Here is a 25,209-nt window from a genome sequence, read left to right on the forward strand (position 1 = left end):
CCTCTCAAAATTAAGAATTAATTATCTCAAAGTCGAGTGGAAATTATAGAAATCGAACTTTATTTTTAATTACTTTTGATTTTTTCATCAATTGACTGACAAAAGACACTGTGACTGCAAAGAGTGAACATATCCGCTAATGTGTACCTTAGGGTAATTTTCCATTTTCCTAACTGGTGGAGCAAGTACCCCGGGGGGTATTACTGCAGTAGCCTGGAGGTTAAGTAGACAAATTAGTAGTTAAAAAACCCAAAAGAACCTTATTTAACTAAGGTAGCCTGAGCAGCTTTGAGCAGAAAAGGTAACAGTTATCTAAAACGAATGTTTTAGGGACAGAAAGGCAAAAAAAATATGGATCCATTATTTAAAATATTATTAATTGTTAAATATTTTATCAAAAAACAAGTATCTTACAAAATGTTTTTGATGTATATACTGTTAATATAATATATAAATATAGAACTATATGGATTTTTTTTAAGTAATTAGGAAGTGTGCTGCTTAAAGTAGGCATAGGTTTAAATGTATTTGCTAAAGAACAGTTTAAATAGGCAGCCAACATAACTGGATCCAATATTTTAAAATATCAATATTGGAGATATGGGAAATGGCTAAAATTGCTCACTGAGAGTATGAATAATATACACTTTTTGCAAGTATGCAAGTATAGGAATTTAAAGCTAATACTTTGAATATATATGTGTACAGTACTGTGCAAATGTCTTGAGCCGCACCTCATTTCTTGATATCTATATATTTATTTATATTTTATAAGAGTAGTGGATGAATGGCTATGACTGACTGTAGGTCAGATCCTCTTTTAAATCTGTTCAAATAAATACATTTGAACTTGAAACATTTGAGTTTCTGGAGTCCCCGTGACAGTGCTGGGGATGATAATGATACAGAACTGACCCCAAAAGTGATTAGTATTATCAGCAGATTACCTGTTATGTCTGTTTTCTTGATTTTGGGATTCATGTGGTTGTTAATCCCCCAAAAAAACACAGACAAACTTTTAAAGGTAGAAAGAAACATGTTGAGATTCTTCACTGGACCTGATATGACAATCTACACTTTTGATATTCTGCAAATTAATTTATAAAAAACACACAGGAGTGTGCACTTTACATCTGGTGACTCCGATGGGAGTGCTGTTTTCTAACGATCGACCGTTTCGCAAGCTTTCCCTGACTGACAGATTTTTATATGTTTGCCCGCGTATTACATTTCAAAAGCTGTGGTGTTTTTCCCTTACTTTTCACCCTGAAAAGTTCACCAGCTAACAAGATGGCTCATTATACTTTGGATGCAGCTCGTTTTTCCCGCACCTTGAAATCTGCTTTTGAATGCATGCTTTGTCAGTCTCTCTGGCCAATATTGACACAGACATGCCAACGTAAAGTTGAGCAAACTATGACCTTCACCTCAGCCATCATCCAATGAGAAACAACCACAGATGTGTAAATATTATTTATCCAGAAAGAAAATATTCTTCTTATTTACAGAAGACACCTAATCCCTCTTTTAGTTTTGTCAGTTTGATGATTCTTTACGTCACGATTAATGATTTGCCGTGCGGATTGTTTCGAAAATATCTTAGGTTAGTTCGCTTGAGTTGGGTTTGCCTTCGGCTACATCTTTGGATGCTCGACTGCCGCTTTGCTGTATGTCGGGATTATGTGCCTTCCTCCAATACTGGTTTAATGCACATTTTCTTCTATATCAGTGAAGCTCTAGATGTCATGGCCCCCCAGATCACAGCCCAGGTCAAAGCCGAGTGAACGCTGTCATTGTGGAATGTGTTCAGAATTGAGCCTTTCATTCAAGGTCCTTGTTGATTGATGGGTTTTTGTTTTGCAGCAGCTTCCTGGCGACGTCTCTGTTCGCACTGAAAACTCTGTTCTGAGTGGTACACAAGTAAAAATCAGCATAATTGCACTAATTACAGCCAATTTTATTGCTGAATGGACCCCGCTGCCACGTCTTACAACAAGCGGGAGGACAAGACCATCTCACGGCACGCTCAGATAGAGACGAAAGCGAGTTAAAAAGGCAGATCCACTGATCGCACTCCATTCAGCAGGGTGAGAAAAGAAGAGGAGACAAGATACAGCAGAAATTGATCTGGGCATCAAAATTGAGCATCCAGGTCACGAGACAGCCTTGAGCAATGGGGCCCCCTGGTTTCCATTCAGGTCTTAGCTGTCCCGATATCCTGCGTGACAGCTTCACAGCTCCCAGAGTCTTCTCCAGGGAGAGAACCGAGTGAATCCCAACAAAACGTCTTTGTCGACATCTGAGAGCGGAGCGGTCACACGAGTGTCAACAAACACTCCGAGGGGCATTCCTGTGTGCATTCCTGTGCCTCTTCAGTGGAATAACAGGGTGAATCGCGTGTTTGAAGCCAAACACAACTTCGGGGGGGGGGGGGACTCCACGATACAGTACAATAGAAGGCCTCAACAGGAAACCGCAGCCAACAAGCTTCATTCAACAAGGACACGGCTAATTTGTTCATTCAGCATTGAGCCCATCACTTCTACAGGGAAACATCCCACATGATTTTTCTTCCATCAGCACAGGCATGTTATCAGATGTGAGCTAGTCATGTAAATGCATCCAAATTGCTTTCTAATGTCTCCACATTCTGTCATTGGTTTGCTTTCCTTTTCTCTCCAAATGTTCTGTTTTTTGCTCTTTACTTTCCTTCACGTACCTTTATGTCCCTTTGGTTATTTCCCATGGCTCCTTGGCCTATTACGTATTGGTATCTCTTTGGGCGGACATCCAGGGAGCTGAGGCTAGCCATGCAACTTCACTTTGACCTTTGACCTTGTCGTTTTAGGCTCCTGCACTTAGGCCACAATAGCACCTGCCATTCACCAACTTTCTCTCCTCGCTGTCCTGAATTTTATCCTCCCATATAACCATCATTCTCCTCATCTCTACACCCTTTCCTTTGTCCAACACATTCCAGGGTTATATAGGCTCCTCTGGGTGTTCACACACACTCTCTACATTCACTTGAGACAATGACTGTAGGGTGGAGACAGAGAGTAGTATAGCTAAAACTTTGAAGGTCCGTGTGTGAATGTTGTCACCATCAGTTTTCTGCGTACTTATCAGGCAAAAATGACTCAAATAATCTGCAAAAACAAAAAAGTGTTTGTTTTTTTTTAGGTTTGATCACCTCACATTTAGACACACTCATGTAGCATCACACGTATGAACTGTGTACATTGATCTGCCTCAGTATTAAAACCAGCTTCACGAAGGCCCCACTCTCTGTGCTGCTCAAACAGGCCTGAACCAGCTGTGTATGGATGTAGGACCTCTGGAAGCAGGAAGCTGGCAGAAGAGCTTCCGTGAATTAGGCTTGTTCCAGTATATCCCACAGACTGGGATCAGGGACATTTAGGGGCCCTTTCATCACCTTGATACTTTGTCACGTTACACAAGCAGAGCTGTTTTTTCAGTGTCACAGGGCACTTTGACCTTTTGAGGAACAGCATGCCGCTGCCATGTGAAGCATGTCAGGTTGATATACTGATAAAGACCGAGTGTCTGCCAGTAAAATAATGCATTGTAACAAAACGGTCAATGTGACCCTTGTCAGTGGTTTTCACCAGCACACTCAGTCTGAATATTTTGATTTTCATAAGAGGATTTATTTGATATGTTCCTGTAACAGTGATCCACTCAGTCTGGGCTCCTGGGTCAAAAGTCTGTGTATGGCATGGAATTAATACCCACATAGGGCAGTTATATACTGCCACCAGGTGGTGACTGATAAGTTACACACAATTGCAGTTGAACTCATCACCATTTCTAACCATGCCTTCGCCTCTACACAAACAGAATTAAACTTCCTCACTTTGATTTTTTTCATATGCTATACCATTCAAACATCACTCAAAAAAAGGTTCAGAACCGTTGCTGGGACTAACCTTGATTTATCAGTTTGAAAATGAAATGTCTCATAAAACTATGAGGGCCTCAAGTGACATCATAGCTCACCTTTAAAAATATCTCGTTCTCTTTACGTGATGGTACTGTGCTGAACGTGCACAAGACTAACAAAGTCACCGTGCATCAATGCACCGTGCCGCACAAATTCAGCCACTTGAAATAAAAGGCCCTGTCATAGAACAAGGATGAGATTAATACACTTTTAAACGTGCATCAGTTTAGCTTTCATTAACATCACAAACTTGGTATTTTATGGGAAAAGGAAAAAAAGAGTGCTATGATGGATTCACTGTGATCAGAGCCACCTGTGTCTTGCTCAAGCTGGGCCACCATATGGCCAACTGGCTTAAAAGACTATTGCAGAGAACAGTTACACTGACCAGATTACAGAAAATGCTAAACCTGCGTGTCAGGGACCTACTCTGCTCTGAATCTCATGCGAGTTTAGAAATGGAAAGAAAATATTTTTTCTCGGACTTGAACTGAGGATGCTTTTATCATTTAACATTGTAGCATACAGGTATAAATTAGATCGAAATAGGACAGCAGTAGTTCTGGTACTTAGAACTGAACCACAGCAGATGGCTCTGGAGGTTCAATTTGGCCCAGATTTTACACCTCATGCCTTCTTAATGGAATCTAATTTATCTGAGCTTGGGACAGCCTGAGAGTTTGTGTCTTAGTCTTGAATCAGAGTCTAATTACTACAACATGGAGCCATCTTCATTAACAGTCATTCACTGTCAGTGGGTGGCACAAAGAACAAGAGCAGATTATTTAACAATAGTGATCAAATATGCCCAGCTGGGGAAAATATGCATTCTCCACATAGAAAGCCTCCAGTCTGCAGGGGGATTGACACCCTGGAGCTTCTCACTGTGAGGCAACAGTGCACACCACTGTGCTGCCAAAAATGACCAGTTTATCACTAGTAACCTTTGTGTTTTAAGGCCTTTTTGTACTCTCATGTTAAAAAAAATATTTAGCCGTTTGCCTACACATTTGTTCATGATTTATGTAGTGAAATAGACATTCATCCGAAACAAATAAATCCCAGTAAATACAAGTAAATATGTTAAAACACTGAAAATGAGTCTGAAGACATGGGTCAGTCAAGGAAATCCCACTTGATTAACTTGTGTAAATGTACATACATATAAAACAAGGAGTCAGTTACCAACTGCTCAGAACTTTATTTCGAGAAAATGAGGGTTAAAATTAAATAAAAATATAAAATTTAGATGGGCAGGTCTTTCTTTAAAGAAAGTGACCCCGGGAGAGTAGGCAGCTCTCCAGAGGAGAGGGAGAGAAGAAAGAGGGAAAAGACAGGAAGCTACAAAATGAAGCTCAGAGGGACGAGCCCAGCCATTCAGGAAGTCATGTATAAAAAGAAAAAAAGAGGAGACAGATGCAGTTAGTTATTATAAACCCCACCCCCATCTGAAGTGTCCTCAAATGCAATCAGTGCTATAGCTCTCTCCTTTTCCTTTTTCTGGTTTCTTCCAGGAAGTTTTGGGTCGTTTTTCTTCTTCACTCACTCTCTCACTAACATCTCATTTTGTCTCAATGTAACATCTTTTCCTGCAGTTTTGAAAAAAGTAAACAAAAAGTCCTTCAAAAATAAAATGCAGCAACCACATTTCATGTTCTACTATTACATATACAGTATATATATATATATTTATATATAAATACATAAATATCTTACATGTACAACCAATTTTGAAAAGGGGGGGGGAAGAGAGAACCCAAAAGACTTAAGAGGACTTGGAGGTGGGGGGAGCAGGGCAACGAAACCCATGGTTGCTCATTGTGAGGGTAGTGTGTTTGTTTTTCTGTTTTAGCTTTACACACGCAGCCTTTCAGGGAGACGAGGAGAAAAAACAAAACAAAAAAACCCCAAAAAACATATGGAAGCATTCCTCAGTTTGTCCAGTATGCAGAGCTGCTATAGCTGGACTTGCTGCCTTGGGTTTTCTGCTGCATGCTGCTGGACTGACTGCGCTGACCAGGACCGCCCTATGAAGAAAAAGAAGTCCATTCAGTGGATGTGTTTAATTTGTGTCATTTCAAAGTGCTTATATTATTAATTTTAGTCAGCCCTATTCTATTGAACTTATCACACAAGAGGGTGCAGATTCTAAATATACAACAACAGTGGAGAAACCCAGGAATTATCAAGGAGAACTTTTCAGTGATGATCGATAGTGACAGGCCAAATAAAATCCTTAAAACTGCAGGAACGATTCTGTCTCTCGATGCGCACAAAACATTCGACAGGGTTTCCTGGCAATACTTGGCCCATACACTTGAAAGAGTCAAATTTGGGCCAAACTTAATTAAGTGGATACAGATTCTTTACTCCAACCCAATGGGGGCTGTACGGGTAAATGGAACAATATCAGCCAGATTTCCACTGGAACGTGGGTGTAGACAAGGTTGCCCACTGTCGCCCCTGCTGTTCGATATAAGTATTGAGCCTCTGGCGCAGCTGATTAGAGATGAACATGAAATTCAGGGCCTTACAATTAATGGAGAACAGCATAAATTGTCCATCTATGCAGACGATGTACTTTTATACATTTCAAATCCTGCAGTCAGTGTACCTCATTTAAAAGAAATTATTAGTACATACGGTTACCTCTCTGGTTACAAAGTTAATATTGACAAAACATTGGCAATGGATATAGGAGGAAACATTTCATCTTGCTTTAAATGGCCAAAGGAAGGTATCAAGTATTTAGGAATTCAAATTCCTCACTTATTATCAGACTTGTTTAAAAGTAAATTATGTAAATTATGTCCTGTCTCTGTCTTTCTTGGGTCGGATCGAGAGTATACGTATGAATGTAGTGCCAAGACTTCTATACCTTTTTCAAATGCTGCCTATAAACATTCCCAACTCTACATTTGATAATTTAGATAAATTCCAAATTTATATGGCAAGGCAAACGCCCAAGGATCAAGTTCCAAACATTAAAACTGTCAAAACTGCAGGGGGGACTGGCTGTTCCAAATCTGAAATATTATTTCTGGGCAGCTCAGATGAGACCCCTGACTGTATGGGTGCGGGATCTGTCTGAAACTCAGTGGCTAAACATTGAGAAGACAATATGCGAAAGACCATTGGAATCCCTGTTTTTTTTCTAACATTTCAATTAAAAATGTGCATATGGGGGAATGGACGAGGGTCACTAAAGATTTGGCGTAGAATCAAACAATCATTCGGTCTTCCAAAATAAATTTCAATTTTATCAAGCCTCTCCTCCCTGCAGGGTTTTTCTCCTATTGTGGAAGACTGGCTTCAGAGCATGGTCACATAACGGGCTTCATAAACTTTGTCATGTTGTGAGGAATGGGCACCTGAGCTCATTTGAACAATTGAGAGGTCAGTTTCAGCTTCCTTCTTCTGACTTTTTCAGATTTCTGCAGCTAAGAAGTTTTTTGACAAAACATAAAGAATGGAGGCAAGTTTTGGAGCCCTCACCCACTGAGGAAATATTTCTAAAAATATTTCAAAGTTATTCCTCCGCAAAATTAATCAGCAATTTCTATAACGCATTTATGAGTTTCAGTACAAGTGCAACTTTGGATATTAAGGCAAGGTGGGAAGCTGAGACTGGCACTCAAATCTCAGAGGACGCCTGGGAAGAGGTGTTCAGTGAAGCCCATCTCGTGACTAACTCTGGGCTGTGGAGAGAATTCAAATGGAAGGTGGTCATGAGATATTTTAGAACCCCAGAGATAATGGCCAAAATGAAGCCTACAAATCCTGATACCTGCTGGCGAAATTGTGGTACTCATTTAGGAACCCATATCACAGATGCCCAAAAATCTGCTCATTTTGGAATGACATATTTAGAGTTCTCAATACAGTTTTCCAACAACCACTAACAAAGACCAACAGTTAGCCATTTTAGGAGTATTACCAAATGGTTTTGCAGGAAACAATAAAAAGTATCTCTTAAGAATCTTGCTTACAGCATCACTAAAGTGTATTACTATTAAATGGCTGAATCTTGACCCACCTTCATATAATATGTGGATTGATAAAGAGAAATTTACCAGATGGAGGAAATAACATATGCTCTGCGGATTCAGAGAGAATTGTTTACTGAGCGTTGGCGACCCATACATGCTTTACTGTTTCGTTTCATTCATTTATGGCTATTAAGATTGTCACATATTTTTTAACAATAAGTTTTGTTTTTGTCTTTTTTTTTGGGGGGGGGGGTCGCTTCCCAGTTTTGTGTTGTTTCCCCCAATTGCAGTTCTTATTGTAATCTGTATTTCTGCACTGCGGTTCCAGTAACTGTCTTACTTGTGAACATTGCAATGTTGTAAATTATAATAAAAACTGAGTTTAAAAAAACAACAACAACAAACTGCAGTAACACAGGTGCAGAATTTAATCAGATGTACACATTGAGTACTTTTCTTATTTGATTAGCACAAAAAATATTTAGTAAGGGTACAGCAGCCTTTTTAATTGACAATAAACCAAAAGCAAAACTAAACTATACTAAAACCTCTAAGTTTAATGTATAAAATTTTTTTTTCCCCACTGGTTGTGGAGGGTTACCTGTCCGTCCTGTGTGAGGTGATGGTGCAGCAGCTGGGAGTGGGGCTGTTGGTGAGGAGGCAGAATGTGCAGGAAAGGTGCAGGGGCGTAGCCAGGCGCACCACCAGGGTTCAGGGGCCCCGTTCCTCCTAGTGCTGAAGGCAGGCTGAAGGGAGGTGGTGTCCCTGTGTGGAAGCCCTGCTTGTCAAATGACTACCAAAAAAAAGAAAAAAGAAAAAAGAGAACAAAAACAAAAAACGAGGACAAAAGATTCATTTATGTCTGGCAAAAACAATCTAATCCATAATCTTTCCATTTAATATTCTTCTGAAATTAAACAGTTCTTCATCCGAGCTTTATTTTAAAAAATTTGACATTCAAACTGAAATGCTCACATTTCTACATTTTCATTTGACAAGCAGAATCATTTAAAGAGGACCTAACTGAGCTTGATTATGGTAATATATGTAGCCAAAGTTTGTACTAACCAGATGCGTATATGGACTAAGGCATCAACTAAGTCAAAAGTTGAGAGTTCAAGCTGCTCTGTATGTAAAGTCGCATGCAAACTCACAAACATAAGCTATGAGCAGTCACACGTTGTTAGCATGTGGCTGTTAGTGAGTTCTTCAATGAGTGAGGAAGCTAAAGAACACTACAGGGGAACCGTATCAAAGAGTTCAAGACAACAAACCTAACGAGACATTTTAATCAATTTCACCAAGCCAACGGTTTAAAGAAGCTAACAAAGTGAAAGCTATGCAGAACTCTGAGCCAACCACAAGCCAGCAGCCTCGGTATGAGCAAAGGATAAAAACAGTCATGTAGTGGGCTTTAAAATAGGGTGGAGAGTGGATGAACTGAGGAAATGAACTTAGACAGTGTGATATACATGAACAGTCTGGAAATGTGAATCAGACAGCTCTTCCAATTCAAGAAAGAACTGTCAGAAAAACATTACCGAGCTCTTACTGGGTATAATCCATTACCTTTACAGCTTAGTATTTTCCTGTCATTAAATAGAAATGCTGGTATCCATCAATGAGGTTTTAACTCCCCCCAGTAGGAAACATTTGAACAAATAACGTATTTTTACCAGTTAACTTTGCACCACACATTTAAATGATTAAACCTCTTAAAAAACGTCATACAAAACACATTGTTTTAGATATATACAAACAGATCATGCTTAGACATGTGGACCACACACACACACCTGTGTTTTGCTGTAGATTGAACCTCCCATGTCAGGTACTCCACCACTAGTACCTGAACCTGACAATCCTGGTGCTGGAAAGAAATGAAAGAGGGGGAGAAGGAAAAAGAGGAAAAGACAATGTTGGGATTTCAGAGGGAAAGGAGGACAAAAACAGAAAAAGCAACAACAAATCAGTGGGAATGCATAAAAACAAAACAAAACAAAAAAAAAAAAACAGCAGCTGTGTCACTTCAATGCTGATAAGCTTATCTTATCTTCTAAACTAAATGCCAGTTTCCACTGTTAGTAGGACACAGGCCAGCCAGGAGGAAGAAGCATAGTAAGTGAGGAGGAGCAGAGGCATGTTTCTCACTTCCGCGCCGCCCTTTAGCATGTACCCAGCCATTTGCACATGAAAGTAAAATCACATGCTTGCAAATACACACCTTTCTCCAGGACACTCTCGACTGTAGAATCATCTGCAATTGTGAGTACACCCGTTTTTCCTCCTTGAAAAACGCCCACTAACTGTGTGTGTGTTTGTGTGTTGTTAGAGTGTGCACCATGTGTCGTGCATGTACCTTTCCCTGGACCGCTGCCTGCTGACTTGGCCTGTGACTGGGCAGTGCTTCCATACCCTGCCTTACTGTATTCCCCACCGTGGGCTTGAGACAGGTCATCAAAGGCTGAAGGGGAGGAGGAAGAGTATAGAAGAACAGAGGAGGCAGAGCAAAGCAGAGGGGGGAGGGAGAGAGGATGAGGAGCAGATTTTGTGAAGGAGGAGGATGGGAAGGAAAAAGAGGGGGGAGGGGGCAGGAGAGAGAGAGAGGCAGTAAGGTAACCTGACTGAAATGGCAGCTGTCTATACTGAGCTGTGTCCAACTTTAGCAGGGGGTTTGAGCTATGCATGCAGCACAAGCAGAAAAAACAAACAAAAACAAAACAGGCCCAACTCTACACGCACATGCAGCATACGGTGTACATGTGTAAAGGTTTGGAAATTCAGTTCACTTTCCCCTCCCACTAGAGACACCTTGATTTAGTCTGACGTCTATTTTTACACTTGAGTCTCAAAATACACAAAAATAACTTTCCAGGAAGCCCACAATAATGCCAGCTTTTAAGCTAATTAAGCTTCATAACTACATTTTGTGTTGCTGAGATATCAGTTTAGTTTACTAATGTATTACAACTACTATTACAATAATAATAGAATTCTAACAAACCAGACAAAACCCTGTTTAGTCCAGGTCTTACCTGTGCCATATGCGTGCTGTCCATAACTTGGCTGATGCTGTTGGTGGTACTGATTGGAGGGGTTGGCCAGGCCCATTGCTGGCTGCTTGGCTGAGGCAGGAGGCACAAAGACAGTGGGTGCATACTGGAAAGCTGAGGGAACTCCAGGCATACCAGCATAATATGGCAGACCTGTGAAATGATGGAGGATGTGCAAATGGTTAATAGTGTAAAACCTTAAAATGACTGACGTCGATGTGATTAAACATGATTTTGTTTTTCCCTTACCAGTGTATCCATAGCCAGGAGGGAGAGGGGGGTTGAGGAAGGCCTGGTTCTGTGTCTGCTGACCCTGGCTCTGACCCTGCCCTTGTGTGCCTGTCTGCTGTGTCTGCTGGGGCTGTGACTGCACCCCAGCTGTAGACAGGGTGGTTGGAGGAGCTGGAGATGAAGAGTCATTCCTGCCAAACTTTGTTGCTTCACCTGAGCAGAATCAGGAGAGACAGAAGAAAGGTAAGACAAAAGTGGAAATGAACCCTAAAGCCTTAACTTAAAGAAGTCCAGACGCTTTTCTTTGCAAGCTCCTTTGACTACGATGACCTGGATGACTGAGAACCTTCACAGACAACCCTAAAGCCTCATTTCTACTCTTATAACAGGTACTCCAGCTTTCCACCGAACACAATTCCCCATCAGTAAAAACAGAGTTCTTAGATGACCACCCTTTAGGCAACAAATACACGAGGCTTTAAGGATATTGTTGGGCTGGTGTTCTTAGGAAATGTCCTTCATTTGCTTCAAGCCATAGCAAAGATTAAAAACACAGCTTAGAAAAAAAACTAAGATGCTCACCCCCCTTAAAAAAATAATTAAAAAAAACACCTACAGGCAACAGAAAATTTCAGTTCAACATAATCTATAAAAAAAAAAAAAAAGTGCTTAACCAAAGTCATCAAGTCAAAATGATGAAGTGCAAGGGAGAATAAAATTTGATCTACCTGAATATGGGTTATTAGCAAGTCCATCTCTACCAGGCATAGCAGTTGTAGCACCAGGGAATGTTACACCATAGTAGTCCTGTCCAGATAGAGGAAAATAATTAATAATTAAAAAGACGAACAGCATTAACCTCCTAGGACCTGGCGTCCACATATGTGGACATCACATTTTGGGTTGTCTAGATCAAAATACTCAGATATTTCTCATGTTAAAAAGCAACTAACATTAAGGCATTATTAAAGGTTAAGTTAAGCAACAGACTCACCAAAGGAAGACGCGATTGCAGCATTTGCAAGTCCTCATATCCATATATCTGCTGTTGAAATTAGGACAATGGTTATTTAGCAGATGTTGGAGTCTAATAAACATGGCTTATGCCTACAAAGCCTTTTATCTTTACTAGCTGCTAATGAGTGTATTCAGTACATGATCAAAATCTTCCCAAATGACTAAAAACCTCTATAGAATAAAGAGAAAATTCAATCCCTCTGTTCAGTTTCTGCACTTCTAGAAAAACCTGCATTTATTTATTTATTTTTTAAAGAGGACACCCAATTAATCTATCTTTAGGATCCATATTAAGTCTTTCCTTTCCCTTAAAAATTCATGGGATCAAGAGTAACACAAACAAGTAATTATATGATACAGTTAAATAGCTACCGGATATGCAGGGAGCAATCCACCAGGGCCCATGATGTACTGGTTGGCCAGGAGAGGTGGCACTCCTTGGGCCAAGTTGGGAGGAGCTTTACCTGGAGCAGACACCACAAAGGACACATTATGCACTGAATGAACATAACCATTTATAGATAAGTGCAGTCTCAGTTAAGTGTCCAAAACAGCCAAATTAAAATCATAATTCATAGTAAAAAAAAGAAAAAAAAGAAAAAAGAATTGAGTATGATATTTCAAAATATTTTAGTTTTAACATCCATCGTGGTGTTATGGTAGTAAAGATCATACCGGAGGTGGTGGTGAGCAGGGGTGCTGTGCGGCTGCCGGCAGCTGAGAGTGTGGCGTTTGTGCCATTTGGAATTAGTCCAGGTGCTCCAGATGGATGCAGACCATTGGTGGCAGAACTACTGACAACGGGGGGAGCTGAAGGATTGGGATTAACAACCTGGCTGGATGATGGCGAAGTAAAGGCATGGATGTTTCCGCTGCTACTCTCCTCGTTACTCGTCTGAAAGAATAAAAGCAGAGAACGCATTTTCTTTTTGTTTGTTTGTTTGTTTGTAAACTCTGGAGCTTAGTTAAAATTTTGGATTAAAATAAAATTATAAAATCCAAACATACTAAGCATCTGTTTACCGTAAGGGAGGAAGTCGTAGAGAGGGTCGACCCAGATGAGTGCGTACTGCTTGTGTGACTACAAAGAGAATAAAGAGAGTCTGTCAGCCTGCTGAAATCTGATAAATCTGCAAAAGCACTTCAAATTGGATGTGTGATCAGGAAGCAGGGAGATTCAGTGAAAAATATGTCCACATTAAACGATTTAGATATGTGCTTGTAAGCATCATCATCTCCAGGCAAAAACATTAAAGTGCAGCCGAGCCGCTCCTTACCTGCTGAACGATGAGATGGATGTTGAGTGGGAAGCTGTAACTGCAGGAGAAGGGATGTGGTGGCCAGGGCTGCTGTCACTTGTCATAATGGGAGACTCAGTTTTCACTGTCCTAGATGATGCTGTGCCTGGTTTAAAATTAGAAAGATTAATCTGGGGCAAAATTTGGTCTATTTATCTGTTTTTTTAAGTTACTATATGAGAAGGAAAAGAATTGAACAGAATCAGGGTGAAAAAGAAAATGAGATGGGGTGGCTATAAAAACGGCATTTAGCAAACCACAACTTGCGCTAAGATGCATCTTTCCATTTCCTCCTCAGCATTAAGCAATCAATGTTCATTATACCAGACTTTATTGGCCATGTGAGTGCATTTTTACATTACTGACAATAGTACTTACCGTCTTGTGTGCTCTGTGTCTTCATACCAGTGTAGCCATTCTAAGAGAGAAAACGTTTCAAGACTTGGTTTCATCATTCAGCTTTCAGGCAAATAACATTTAAGTAGTTGCCAAAATCTTTATTTTGTTTGAGACCTGAGAAAAAAGGTTTATACTCACCGTCAGAGGCCCACCAGGAGCCGATGGGATATCTTTACTCTGTGGGAACCCAAGATGAGGGGGTAGGGACCTCGGGATGCTGCTCTCCACCCGGCTGACTGTGGTTGGGGCTGAAGAGGAGGGTGGCGCAGCAGCACTGGGGAGACCAAGGGAGGGTGTGGGCGTAGCACTAGGTAAGCCCAAAGAGGGTGAAGGGAAGTTGGGGTCCGTTACAGAAGATAAGCTGCTCATGTGTTCACTGTTTAAAGGACAAATAGAGATTTTGTGTTGGGGGAGACATAAAGTAGCATAGGGTCTCCAAAAATAAATAAATAAATAAATAAATAAATAAATAAAATTAAATAAATGTAAACAAAGTTGCAAAGGGTTCCTGATGGAGTCATGAAAAAGCTCAATTTAAAAAAAAAAAAAAAAACAAAAAAAAAAAACTGGTTCAATTCAACATCAAGAACTTTCTTTGGACAATGAGACTTTTCTGAATCTGAGGTTTAACATTTTTTTAAACCAAGTTTCCTGAATGTTTTTAGGGCTCTGGGCTACACTGCAAAACAAAAAGAGTTGTGGTCATTTTAGTCTCTGGAATTTAAAGTGTTGCGAATCACCCGGTTTGCCAGTATTATATCCACTAAATGCGGAATTAAAAAAAGCAAAAAAACAAAACAAAACATAAAAAACCCGCCACACATAACAAATACCTCACATAAACCAACATGCTTGCATGACAAACACATACCTCACAGCTCCTGGCTTAGAGAACAGGCTATTCTGAGGCGGCTGTGTGGGAATAGCAGTAGGAACTGGCATGGCTGGTGGGGCCTGAACAGGCGTGTGTTCCCTGGCCAACTCAGTTGGTACCATATCTGATGTTCCACTGCTAGCCTCAGACCCAAAGTCTAGAGCTCCAAACTGAACATTAAGACCAGACACATCTGCCGATCCCGGCATCTCCACTGCTGACGATGGAATCTAAAGACGACAGAAGGACGAGTAATCAGAACTGATCTAATTTTTGGATTTGGGGTAGGTTTCTGTTCTTTATTACAAAAAATTGATTGTGAAAACATTTATTTTACCAACATTTTGTCAGTGTTCAATCTGAGTTAAAACAGTCCCATTAAAAAAAAAAAAAAAAAAAAAGTAACTGAAGGTCAGGACAAAATGTGATGCTGATTTGAGCATAAGCACCAGCTGCTGCTCACTCAAGAGCAGATGTAGTAAAAGGTGAACACGACCTTATGCTTGCAGCTTAGTGGTGGCTACTGTCCAAACAGTAACCAGAGGTGTGAAAAGTCATTATTTGTAACAACAAAGACACCGAGTTGAAAACAAAGCCAACAAAAGAACACATAAATAGCTGAATATTCTGGTCTACTGCTACTTCAAGACTAGCAGATAAACAAGCACCGGGAGGAGTCAAGTACGAGCAGTCTATTCTTTAAAAAAAGTTTGCATACCTGTGTGTGTAGTAAGGGGAGCATAAGGCTGTGGAAACTACCCCATTAAGTCTGCTCATATAACTGTTAACTAGCAGACCTGCCTTGTAAACCCCTTAAGAGGAGATAAATTACTGATTTTCGGTTTCTATCTCCTCTTAGAATGAATACAGCTCTTGTGTCATTTCTCGTTTACATTTTCTGCCAGATAAAAAGGTTCAAAGAGGCTTACTTTTGAGGGAGGAGGCGCTCTGCGTCTCTGTGTCTTTATTTGGCGCTGAGGAGGCTCTGTGGTCAAAGGCTCCATGCCTGGCAGCTTCACTCCTGGAGAAGCGCTGTCTCTTACAGGAGGGACAGAGGACTCATGACCTGAATGAGAATAAAAGCACCATGACCATTCACCATGTCATTATAGTCACAACAACAATAGCACGGTATAGCAATAAAGCAACTGACTAACTCGACTTCCTGTTATGTATCTTTTTTGTAGGGGCACTACATATTTTACTGTCTCTCTACTCTATAGGTAGCAACAGCCTACAATCACACTTTTAGTGGTACAGGATAGTTCTATTTTGCAGGCCTACCTGGCGGTGTAGGGGCCTGTGGAGCATGTGCCTGGACAGGGCCCAAAGGCTCTGTGGTGGGAAGGATTGTGGACTGCTGTTGCCGTTGAGCCAGCTGGCTGAGCACCACTGATGGCTCTGGCTGAAGCTTCATCTCCGCTGAAGACAAAGGGAGACAAATATACATTCATTACCATGACTACAATACTGATATTCACCATACCTCTGGGTTTTACTCCCTTCTTTAAAAAATGCTTCCAAACCTAATAACATCTTTGTTTTGGATTCCTAACTACTCTGAGATAAACTTACAGTGTTGGGCAGTAATAGAGCCATTCTCCAGTCTTTGAGCCTTGTTGTCTGCAGAGGGAGAGGGGGCAGGAGCTTGCATTGGAGACTGCCCTTGGTCTTTGGAAATGCTGCTATTGCTGGTGGTGGCCAACATCTGACTGGTTCTTTGACCAAGCCGAGGCCCATTCAGCTGCTCTGATGTCCGGATGTCAGGGGCAGGTGCCTGCTTGGGTGCATTCAGTGACCCAAAACCAGAACCTAGGACTGAGGACTGACAGGGAGACAGAAGAAAAAGGCGATGAGGATACATCTAAATGTATATTGTATTAAGGTCTATAAATCTATAGAGTATAGTTATGAATACCAGTGCAGCATGTGCGTAGGTGGTACTGCCAGAAGCTGCATGGGCATAGCTGTTGGCTGTGGCATGTGCGTAGCTGTGTGTTGCAGTGCGTCCATTGTGATGTGAATTGGTAAACACCAGGCTTTGGCCTAAATCCTCAGCTGAGGGGCCATCGACTATCGCCCCCAAATCGGAGTCCACAGAACTCCCTACACCCACTCCAGCCTTAGGAAGTATGCCAGCCAGGTCCACACTGGGAACAAGCAGGAAACAGGAGAGCACACAGAAAGTGGAGTGAAGAGTGAAAGTAGAAAGGTTTGGAAGGAGGAATGAAGGAATAACAGTGTTGATTAAATAAAATGCCATTCTCCAAAATTAAACAATTTCTACGTGTTCTTTCAAGGTGCCAATGACTTATGAAGAGCTTACTTGTTTCCAGGTGTGATGTGATTTGTTGGGGCAGAAGAGGCAGTGAATACTTTGGTCTCAGATAACTGTGTGAAAGATGAAGATATTAGTACAGCACTCCAAAACCTCCCAGAGCCACATCAAGTCACCCTTTAACAACAGGACTTGGTTAACTAACATCATTAGACAGCAAAACTAGACTTTAAGCATAAACGCGCACATTTAAAGCGCTGCAATACACTTTCACTGAAAAGCAGTGCCTTACATCTTCATTCCAGTCTTCTGAACTCCAGTCTTCTGGGTTGCCTCCCCATGTCCCTATTTAAAACAGAAGCACAGCCAAATTAGTGTTTTTGTAATTTCTTGTGGCAATCCTGAAATAGTCGAAAACGAGACATTTGCTCAAATGTAGAAAGTGGACACTAAAAAGTATATATTGCAAGAAAAATCAGTGTATGCCTGACTATTTTCTTTACCAGCTTCCTCAGCAGCTTCGTTGCCATCTCCTTCCCATGCCTCCTGGCGAGCTCCAGCGTTAGCAGAGTAGTCAGCAGGATTGAAGGTTCTGGAGAAAAAAAAAAAGCAGCAGTGTGAAAAAGCAAAAACCAAAAAAAACAAAAACTGAGCGAATTGAAAGACATCTGTTTTTACTGATAACGGTAGGCAGAACAAATTTTCAATCAAGGAGATTCAGAAACATATTTTTCCACACACACACTTGTTTTTAAGATATGTGCTTGTAATCAACATCATCACCTCCTTTTGTAAAACTTTTACATGATGCATATTCTTACCCCATTCCCTGCGAAGAGAACCTGTTACCAACAGCTGCTCTTCCTCTGCCACGAACCCCTGCAACTGAAAATGCAGCAAAACAACCATATGAACAACACAACCAAGTCACTTAAGTATAAATTCCTCATTAAGCATTTTTAAGAATATCAAGCCTTGGGACAAATGATTGTCAGTGACTTCTCAGCTAAGTTTCCCATTAGTGCATTGGAAAAAAAATATGATTAGCAATAGATTCACTAAATTTTCATGTCAGGGCATGTGCACACCTCTGCAATCTAAAAACAATTTGTGTGGGGAGTGGTTACAGTGATCCATCATCAACTCAAAACAGGTTGTGGTGTTTCTGTCTGTTGACTTCATTTTAAGATTGTAGCTTCATTAAATTTGTATCTGAATTTAAGAAGACAGGAGTAAGAGTTGTCAGCCATTTTATACACTTTTTAATAAGATATTGAATTGCAGACATGGACAGCTGAAGACAGGTGGCTCTTTTAAATCAACTGCCTATTGGGCATGCATAGTTGCATTGTAAAGTAAATTCTCCTCAGATGAGTCTGTGCGGTCACAACAAACATGCAGACCCTCACACTCACTCATTATGAAATTTACATCACTCAACTCTGAACAAACCCCAGTGGAGTTGCAGATACAGAAAGTATCATCAGGCTAGGGCTGGGCCATATTATACCGTTCACGGTAATACCGGTATAATGTTAGGCAACGATAGGAAAATGAAATATCGCGATAGAATATGAGTAAAACGCGCATGCGCAGTGCCTTTGTTTTCATACGCACATGGCCGATTGTTGAGTGAAACAGATGAACCAGAATTGGTTTGTAAAAATGGTGCAACTTCAGTGATGTGGAACTGGTTTGGTGTTTGTCCGTCAGATACACGACAAAGCACATTTTTTTGCAGAACATGCAAGCGGCCGTCGTATTTGTCGGACTAAGATGCTCTTAAATCTGGGAGTAATCTGGGTCCTAAACTCCGTACTTCAGGTCAAACGAACACTGCAGCATCACTGAGAGTTAAAAACTGTCTAAATTCTTTCATCTTTAATAAAACGATCAGCATTGCTGCTTTACTAGGTGTAACTATGAAGTTTAACTTCCAGGCATCCATGAAAACAAAATTTATTACATTTAACGGAGTTAGAAGTTAGCAGGAAGCTAGCGGAAGTTAGCTCGCTAGTTTGCTAGTTACCCAAGCATGATATTGCATGTTCTGACTCAGAGATTTCTGAATAAATTCAAACGTACAGCTCTGCTATCACTTCCAACATAAATGAAGACAGGAAACTAAACAGCAGTGACGTTTGTAGGGTTACTGAAGTTGGGCTAGCTGGTATATAATGATGTGCTACGTGATCGCTAGCGACACAGCTATGTTAGCATACATAAACAGTGAAGCTGGAGGACGAACACTAACACTTTTCCACTTATAAAAGTTAACGTGCCTGATAGTTAGAGACAAATGCAATCGCATGGCAGGATGCTGTAAACGGACCAAACTTCAGTCAGGAGAACAACTGAGATAATCCATCCACAATACGAGGTTAGTCATTAATATACTGCAACAACATGGGAATAGAGCAGCTGCCAGAGAATTCAACATTAATGAATCAATGGTACAGAAGTGGAGGAAGCAAGAAGAATGAGTTTAATAAAGTTTGATTTATCTGACTGCTTTGTTTCGCTTAATGTGCCTTATAATCCCGTGCACCTTATGGTCCGAAAAATACGTACTGCACACTGCAGTTTAATGTTGCAAAGCACCTCTTTTTAACTTCAGTGGATATTATACATGGTTATGCTCAGGATATGTCAGCCCATTTCTACTGGAAATGCCTTTTGGTTAAACTTTCAGCAAGGAATTTGCATTTGCACTGTTACATTTTTATAAAGCTTTAATGTACATAAAAACCAGCTTCTTGTTTAAGTGAAAATAAATGGAAGGTTGTCTTTTTGCGCTAGTAATGTTGTGGAGTTGTATTTTGTCTCGCATCAATTATATCGTCAGTTATATCGTTATCGCAAATTTTCAAATATATATCGTGATAAATATTTTTGGCCATATCGCCCTGCTCTAATCAAGGCTGTAGCAGAACTACTAAAAAGCATGAGGAAATGTTTTGACTTAACGCTCTTAAATCAGCTGATAACCATCCACTTACAGTCACCATTTCCTGTAGGCTAAATCATTTATGGCACGTAAATGAGGCTCTGTTGCTGGTGTAGTACTTTCTCTTTCACTTTATTGTTGCTGGAGGAGGAAATAAACTCCTCGCTGTGCATCTTTGGCCCTGTTCCATTTTTGCATTTTAGTGACTGTATGCATCAAACACCCATTCAAGCAAGCACATGGAATTGGTGGACTTAAATTTTGAAGCAACAGACAAATACGATGCCGGTCACATCAGGGAACATGAACCTGGTAACTACAGTTAGCATTCTTATAATCCAACTCTGCATTTGGATATGTTTAATAAATCTGACATGTGTTACTCTCCAATGCTTACCTCTACCGCGTCCCCTGCGTCCACGGTCTCCTCCTCTCTCACCAGGAGCCACATCAAATCCATTCTCCTCTGACCGACCTGAAATTCAACAAAAAAAAAAAAAAAAAAAAAAAAAAAAAAAAAAAGATGAGGAAAGTGAGATGATGGAAAAGTCATAATTAACACTGAGCCAAAATAATGCCATTGTCCTCGATGTGAAAGATTACGTTTTTATCTTATTTATATAAGGCATACGACATGTCTTTTTCTTACCCTCACGTCCTCGGCTGATGCCTCTGCCCCTTCTGGTGGACCCTCCACGCCCACGACTGGCCTCCCTCTCTCCCTTCTTCTCCCTGCTCTCCTTTAACTCTGAAGGTCCTCCTTCTTTCCCAAGGCTGCGCTTCTTTCCTACAGTCTCCCAAGAGGTCTGAGAGTTGAACAGAACATCATGATGGTGCTACAAAATGCATTTGTACTTCTACTTTTGCATCATGATTTAGTCTCTCCCAAAACAGCAATAACGAAATCATATGTAAAAAGCAAGCACAACACATGTTTTGGGAATGGAGCATACTTACTGTGTCAGAGGTGCTCTCCAGCAGGAAATTGATGGCTCTGTTTACATCTTCATTGCAGTCATGGAGGGCTACCATACACTCATCTTGAGTCTTTCCAGTGACCTCAATCAGCTGTGAAAGTCACAGCATAGGAAAAAAGAAGAAGAAGAAGAAGAAGAAGAAGAAGAAGAAGAAGAAGAAGAAGAAGAAGAAGAAAACAAACACAGTTAAGTTTTAAATTCAGGAAAATATATCCTGGTGACCCAGAAAATTTCTCTACGCACAAAATATGAACAAACATTACCTGTTTGACTTTGTCTTCAAAATCAGCATCGTTTTTGTCATAAATCACCTGGGCTAAACGAATCTGTTCTGCTGTGGCCTGGCAAACAAACAGAGCTTAATGAGAATCAAGAACTATCACCATCTGAATAGTACATTTAAATGTTTTTAAAAGCATTTGGATCCTTTATATATTTTAATGAAAAGTGGGATAAAATCATTTAAAAGTGAAAAATTACGTTTAAGACTAAGAGATGCAATATTTTATTGAAGTTAAAAGACTATTTTGCTTAATAACTCTGTATTTACAATGACAACCACCCACCTGTATCTGCTTCTGTTGCTGTGTTGTTTGTGTGGTGGTGGGCAGCGTTTTGTCCCGAGTACCCCGGGCTTGATTGCTGACCAGTGAAGTCATCATATACAGTATATACAAAACAATGTATGTACAAAATAGAAAAATCTGAAAGACAAAGGACACAGAAGCAAAGGTGAAACGAAAGCCAGATGGTACGGCATCATTACCCCTTAGTAAGAAAACAATAATAAATAAATGTGCAGTATATATAATTTGAAACTCAAAGTCAATGATGCACATGAATATTTGGTTCTTGCACTATTGGATGTCTCTATTGCCCGCAACACAGCTGATTATGGTATCCTGAATGAGAGACTTAGAACTTGGGTGGGCATCTCTTTCTTGCTCTGGACCTTTTCAGATGCTTTTGCTAATTTTTGGTCCTTTTCTGCCATCCTAGGGCCCAACTTGTTTCCCTTGTATATGCTGCCACTTGGACAGATCCTAGTTAAACTTGGACTACATCCATATTATGAAGAACAGGATGACAGCCGATTATCCGTCTATTAATACACAAAAAACTGAAGTTCTTATTCGTGCCCCTTTGGTCCTAAGGTAAGTGAAACTCTTGGACATCTTCAGTTCTCCCAGCTTTCAAATACCTGGGTGTTACGTTTGCTTTACTTGCTTTTGCTTTAACTGTTGTATTTTATTTTGTAATATAAAGCACGTTGTCACTTTTTGCTCTTGAAAATCGCAATGTAAGTAAACTTTCCTTACTTACAGTGCTGATACTGTACACTTAATATAAACAGACCGACTCACTAGTATACCATGTAAGACTATAACCCCCATCTGTCGCTCCCTACATCCCCGTTTAAATTTAGCCAGCCCAGAGGGGCCTGTTGGGTGTCAGCTTACAGCCCTGCCTTATTCTCCCACACAAAAACACTCAGTGCACCGCTATATTTTAATACTGGTATTAACATCTTTTATATATATCAAAAATGTGAATAAAAGATAGGCAACAACAACAGAAATACAGGCTTTTTAAAAAGGCGAAAAACAAAAGCACAAACACTGCCTGAGTAGTATCGAACAAAGCAACTGGCTGTAGCTAATAATACAACCAAGTGACAATTTGTCAGGCAGCGTGGGTTCTTAAATAAAATCCACGAGAAAGGGTTATCTGGCAAAGCATTTGCGTGCGTCGTACATATACAGATAGCAGTGTTTATTTTTGCCTTAATTATACGTATTAAATATCAGAGTCACTCTTATTTGTGTGATAAAATCGACAGAAGCATGAACCACAGAGGCTAACGTTTATGTTAGGTCAAACTAGCTCACGATAGCAGCAGCCCGGCTAACTGCTAGTCTTTGTTCTGTGTGCGAGTAACACGCAAATTTCTTCGTTAAACTACCACAAGCCGTGTGTAGAGTATCAGTATCCTAACCTGTCTGCCAATATGTCTATTCTATGTACAGTCCGTCTGGGGTAGCAACCAAAAAATAAACAAACGTGACAAGCGCTGCCATGCTCCCCTTTGTGTAGCCCAACGAGCTAACATTAGTCACTTCATGGGAGATGTGGCTAACGTTAGCAACAAGCTAACAACTGAAACTAAAACGAGCTGCGTGGTTCGTTGACATTTCTAATTGTCCGTGTCCCTTAATATATTTATAAGCACATAATTCAGGGAGAAAAGTTATTAAGATTTGTTTGGGCAGTAATCAGGAGCCAGAGACAGGCGGCATGCCGACTGCCCGGCGTGCGAACGGCCCGTCCGCATACAAAGCAGCACCGCTCAGCACGGATACAACGCAGTTAGTTAGACGACTAATAGCCGAATAAGACGAATAATATTTTTGAACAGGCCCATCGAGTTCGTTAAAATAAACAAAAAGTACACAATAACATACCTGAACTCTCAAAACGACTTAATAATAAAAAAAAATATTCAAACATAACAAATCTGAAGCTTTCGTTTACCTGCTAACACGCTTCGCTCAGCCAGCAGCAGATGCTGTCACGTGACCTACCCCGCCGACACTCGGCGTTGTGAAACCGGCACAGCCAATCAAAACCAGCCAAGCCGGTCAGATGGCCAAGCACCACGCCCTTACGTACTCGTTCCTGTGTGTGAGCGCGCTTCAGTCTTATGCGATACCGATACTCTGTACAAAAACTTAATGTTTCATTGTCTTTCATAATACAATATAGAATTGCATTTTGTAATTGTAATAATAATATAATAATATAGCTTCACAATGATTATAGGACATCAGACTACTTGTTCTCATTGCTTAATGATGCAGAATAATCATATAGAAATAAAAAACCCGAAGTTGTGCGCTATTTGAGCATGTTGCCTGCCTGCAGCACCAAAGGACTCTGTGAAAGACGTCTGTCTTGCCTTAGCCGCACCTGTCCCTGTCCTCTCTTCCTCTTCAGTTCGCCTCAACATAAGCCCATCATATTCTGTGATAGGATTTACTCTGAGGTGTTTGACGAGGTTAGTGGTGTTGCCACAACACCTCACTGTCTTGCCACATGTATCGCAAACCGCGTCTGTTTGTGGAGGTAAAATATGTCCACACATGACTGTTTACGCTCAGCCATTATTGTGAGTGCGCACGCCAGGTGCAGTGTTGCCAACTTAGTGACTTTATCACTATATTTAGCGAGTTTTCAGAGCCCCTTAGCAACTTTTATTCTAAAAAACGACTAGTGACAAATCTGGTGACTTTTTCTGGTGTTATTGGAGACTTATTTATGACAAGCGTGTATCGCTCTTCTCAACAAGCAGTGGGTGCTGCTGTGGGCACCTTGTCCGTGCCAAAGCGCTCACGGGCAGAGGATAGTCCTCCCCCAGCTGCTATCAGGGCAGGAGATGGTCCCACCTATGCGTCCAAACTGCAAATGAATCGCGTATGAGTGAAGCCTCTGCTCCCGCACTGACTGTAACGCAATCAGTTCTTCTTTTACTGTTATGTTGTTCTGTGGATCACAAGGTTTAAAACTACTTAAACACACACACACACACAAAGTAACTCCACTAGAGTGCCTATTTCGGGTCACTTTTGCCGGTCCAAGCGCAGATAAAGGAATAAGGTTGGAATTGTGACATAAAAACAAACAAAACAATAATCGCTAAAAAAAAAAAATTAGTTGTAATTCTAAATAAATTCTAAATGCATTTAGGACGTTTTTTTTACTCACTTTATGTCTCTTCTTTTTTCTCTCCTACACCGTGGGTTACAATGATATTAGCATGACCAATTATGCAAATTAGGCGATGACGTTGTTTGACTTCTAGAGACTTTTAGCATAGCCAATAGCAATTTTCCTTACTGAGGAGTTGGCAACACCGGCCAGGGGCTGCGACACATTTATACAGCCGTATTTAGCATAAGGCCTAAGAGGAAATAGTTTCTTCCAATTTAGACAATCCGAATGATATATTTTCTTTCCACTGTGTTCCTGTTAATGAAAAACTACAAATTTACCCCAAAGTACTAAAATATCGATATTTTAATATGAGAATCGATTCTAGAACATAAATGATTGGTATCGGAGGAATCGATATTTCAGGATCGATCCGCACATCACTACTTACAACAGGTGGTAGTTCCATCGACT

General features: G+C 40.6%; 1 protein-coding gene across 4 annotated transcripts; it reads right to left on the bottom strand.

Moving 5' to 3' along the window:
- Positions 1 to 5,141: 5,141 nt before the first annotated feature.
- LOC102289343 (ubiquitin-associated protein 2) lies at positions 5,142 to 23,661 on the bottom strand. 4 transcript variants are annotated; one of them, XM_042218371.1, is made up of 30 exons: positions 23,560 to 23,661; positions 21,594 to 21,731; positions 21,291 to 21,368; positions 21,008 to 21,118; positions 20,700 to 20,856; positions 20,448 to 20,525; positions 17,925 to 17,988; positions 17,607 to 17,695; positions 17,396 to 17,448; positions 17,152 to 17,216; positions 16,744 to 16,975; positions 16,401 to 16,650; positions 16,110 to 16,247; positions 15,755 to 15,891; positions 14,823 to 15,055; positions 14,090 to 14,327; positions 13,931 to 13,970; positions 13,532 to 13,658; positions 13,263 to 13,335; positions 12,930 to 13,149; positions 12,627 to 12,718; positions 12,232 to 12,282; positions 11,966 to 12,044; positions 11,256 to 11,450; positions 10,989 to 11,159; positions 10,313 to 10,417; positions 10,178 to 10,210; positions 9,750 to 9,823; positions 8,555 to 8,746; positions 5,142 to 5,991 (listed from the first exon to the last, which is right to left on the bottom strand). In XM_042218371.1, the coding sequence occupies exons 2-30, from the start codon at positions 21,687 to 21,689 to the stop codon at positions 5,896 to 5,898; spliced, it is 3,567 nt and encodes a 1,188-aa protein (XP_042074305.1). In that variant the 5' UTR covers positions 21,690 to 21,731; positions 23,560 to 23,661; the 3' UTR covers positions 5,142 to 5,895. The 4 variants fall into 4 exon arrangements, with proteins under 4 accessions (XP_042074305.1, XP_005916302.1, XP_042074306.1 ...); XM_005916240.2 differs by having other exon boundaries at positions 13,278 to 13,335; positions 23,560 to 23,660; XM_042218372.1 differs by lacking the exon at positions 10,178 to 10,210 and having other exon boundaries at positions 23,560 to 23,660.
- Between the last annotated feature and the right edge of the window lie 1,548 nt (positions 23,662 to 25,209).

This window comes from Haplochromis burtoni, unplaced genomic scaffold (genome assembly GCF_018398535.1).
Source record: "Haplochromis burtoni strain Fernald_Lab_line unplaced genomic scaffold, NCSU_Asbu1 Contig_18, whole genome shotgun sequence".
NCBI lineage: Eukaryota > Metazoa > Chordata > Actinopteri > Cichliformes > Cichlidae > Haplochromis > Haplochromis burtoni.

Excerpts from the sequence above, each read along its gene's own strand:
- LOC102289343 (XM_042218371.1), bottom strand. The coding sequence starts at position 21,689 with ATGATGACTTCACTGGTCAGCAATCAAGCCCGGGGTACTCGGGACAAA. Across the intron at positions 20,857-21,007 it reads TGGAGAGCACCTCTGACACA|ACCTCTTGGGAGACTGTAGG; the intron begins GTAAGTATGCTC and ends TTCAACTCTCAG. Across the intron at positions 16,651-16,743 it reads CCTACGCACATGCTGCACTG|TCCTCAGTCCTAGGTTCTGG; the intron begins GTATTCATAACT and ends TCTCCCTGTCAG.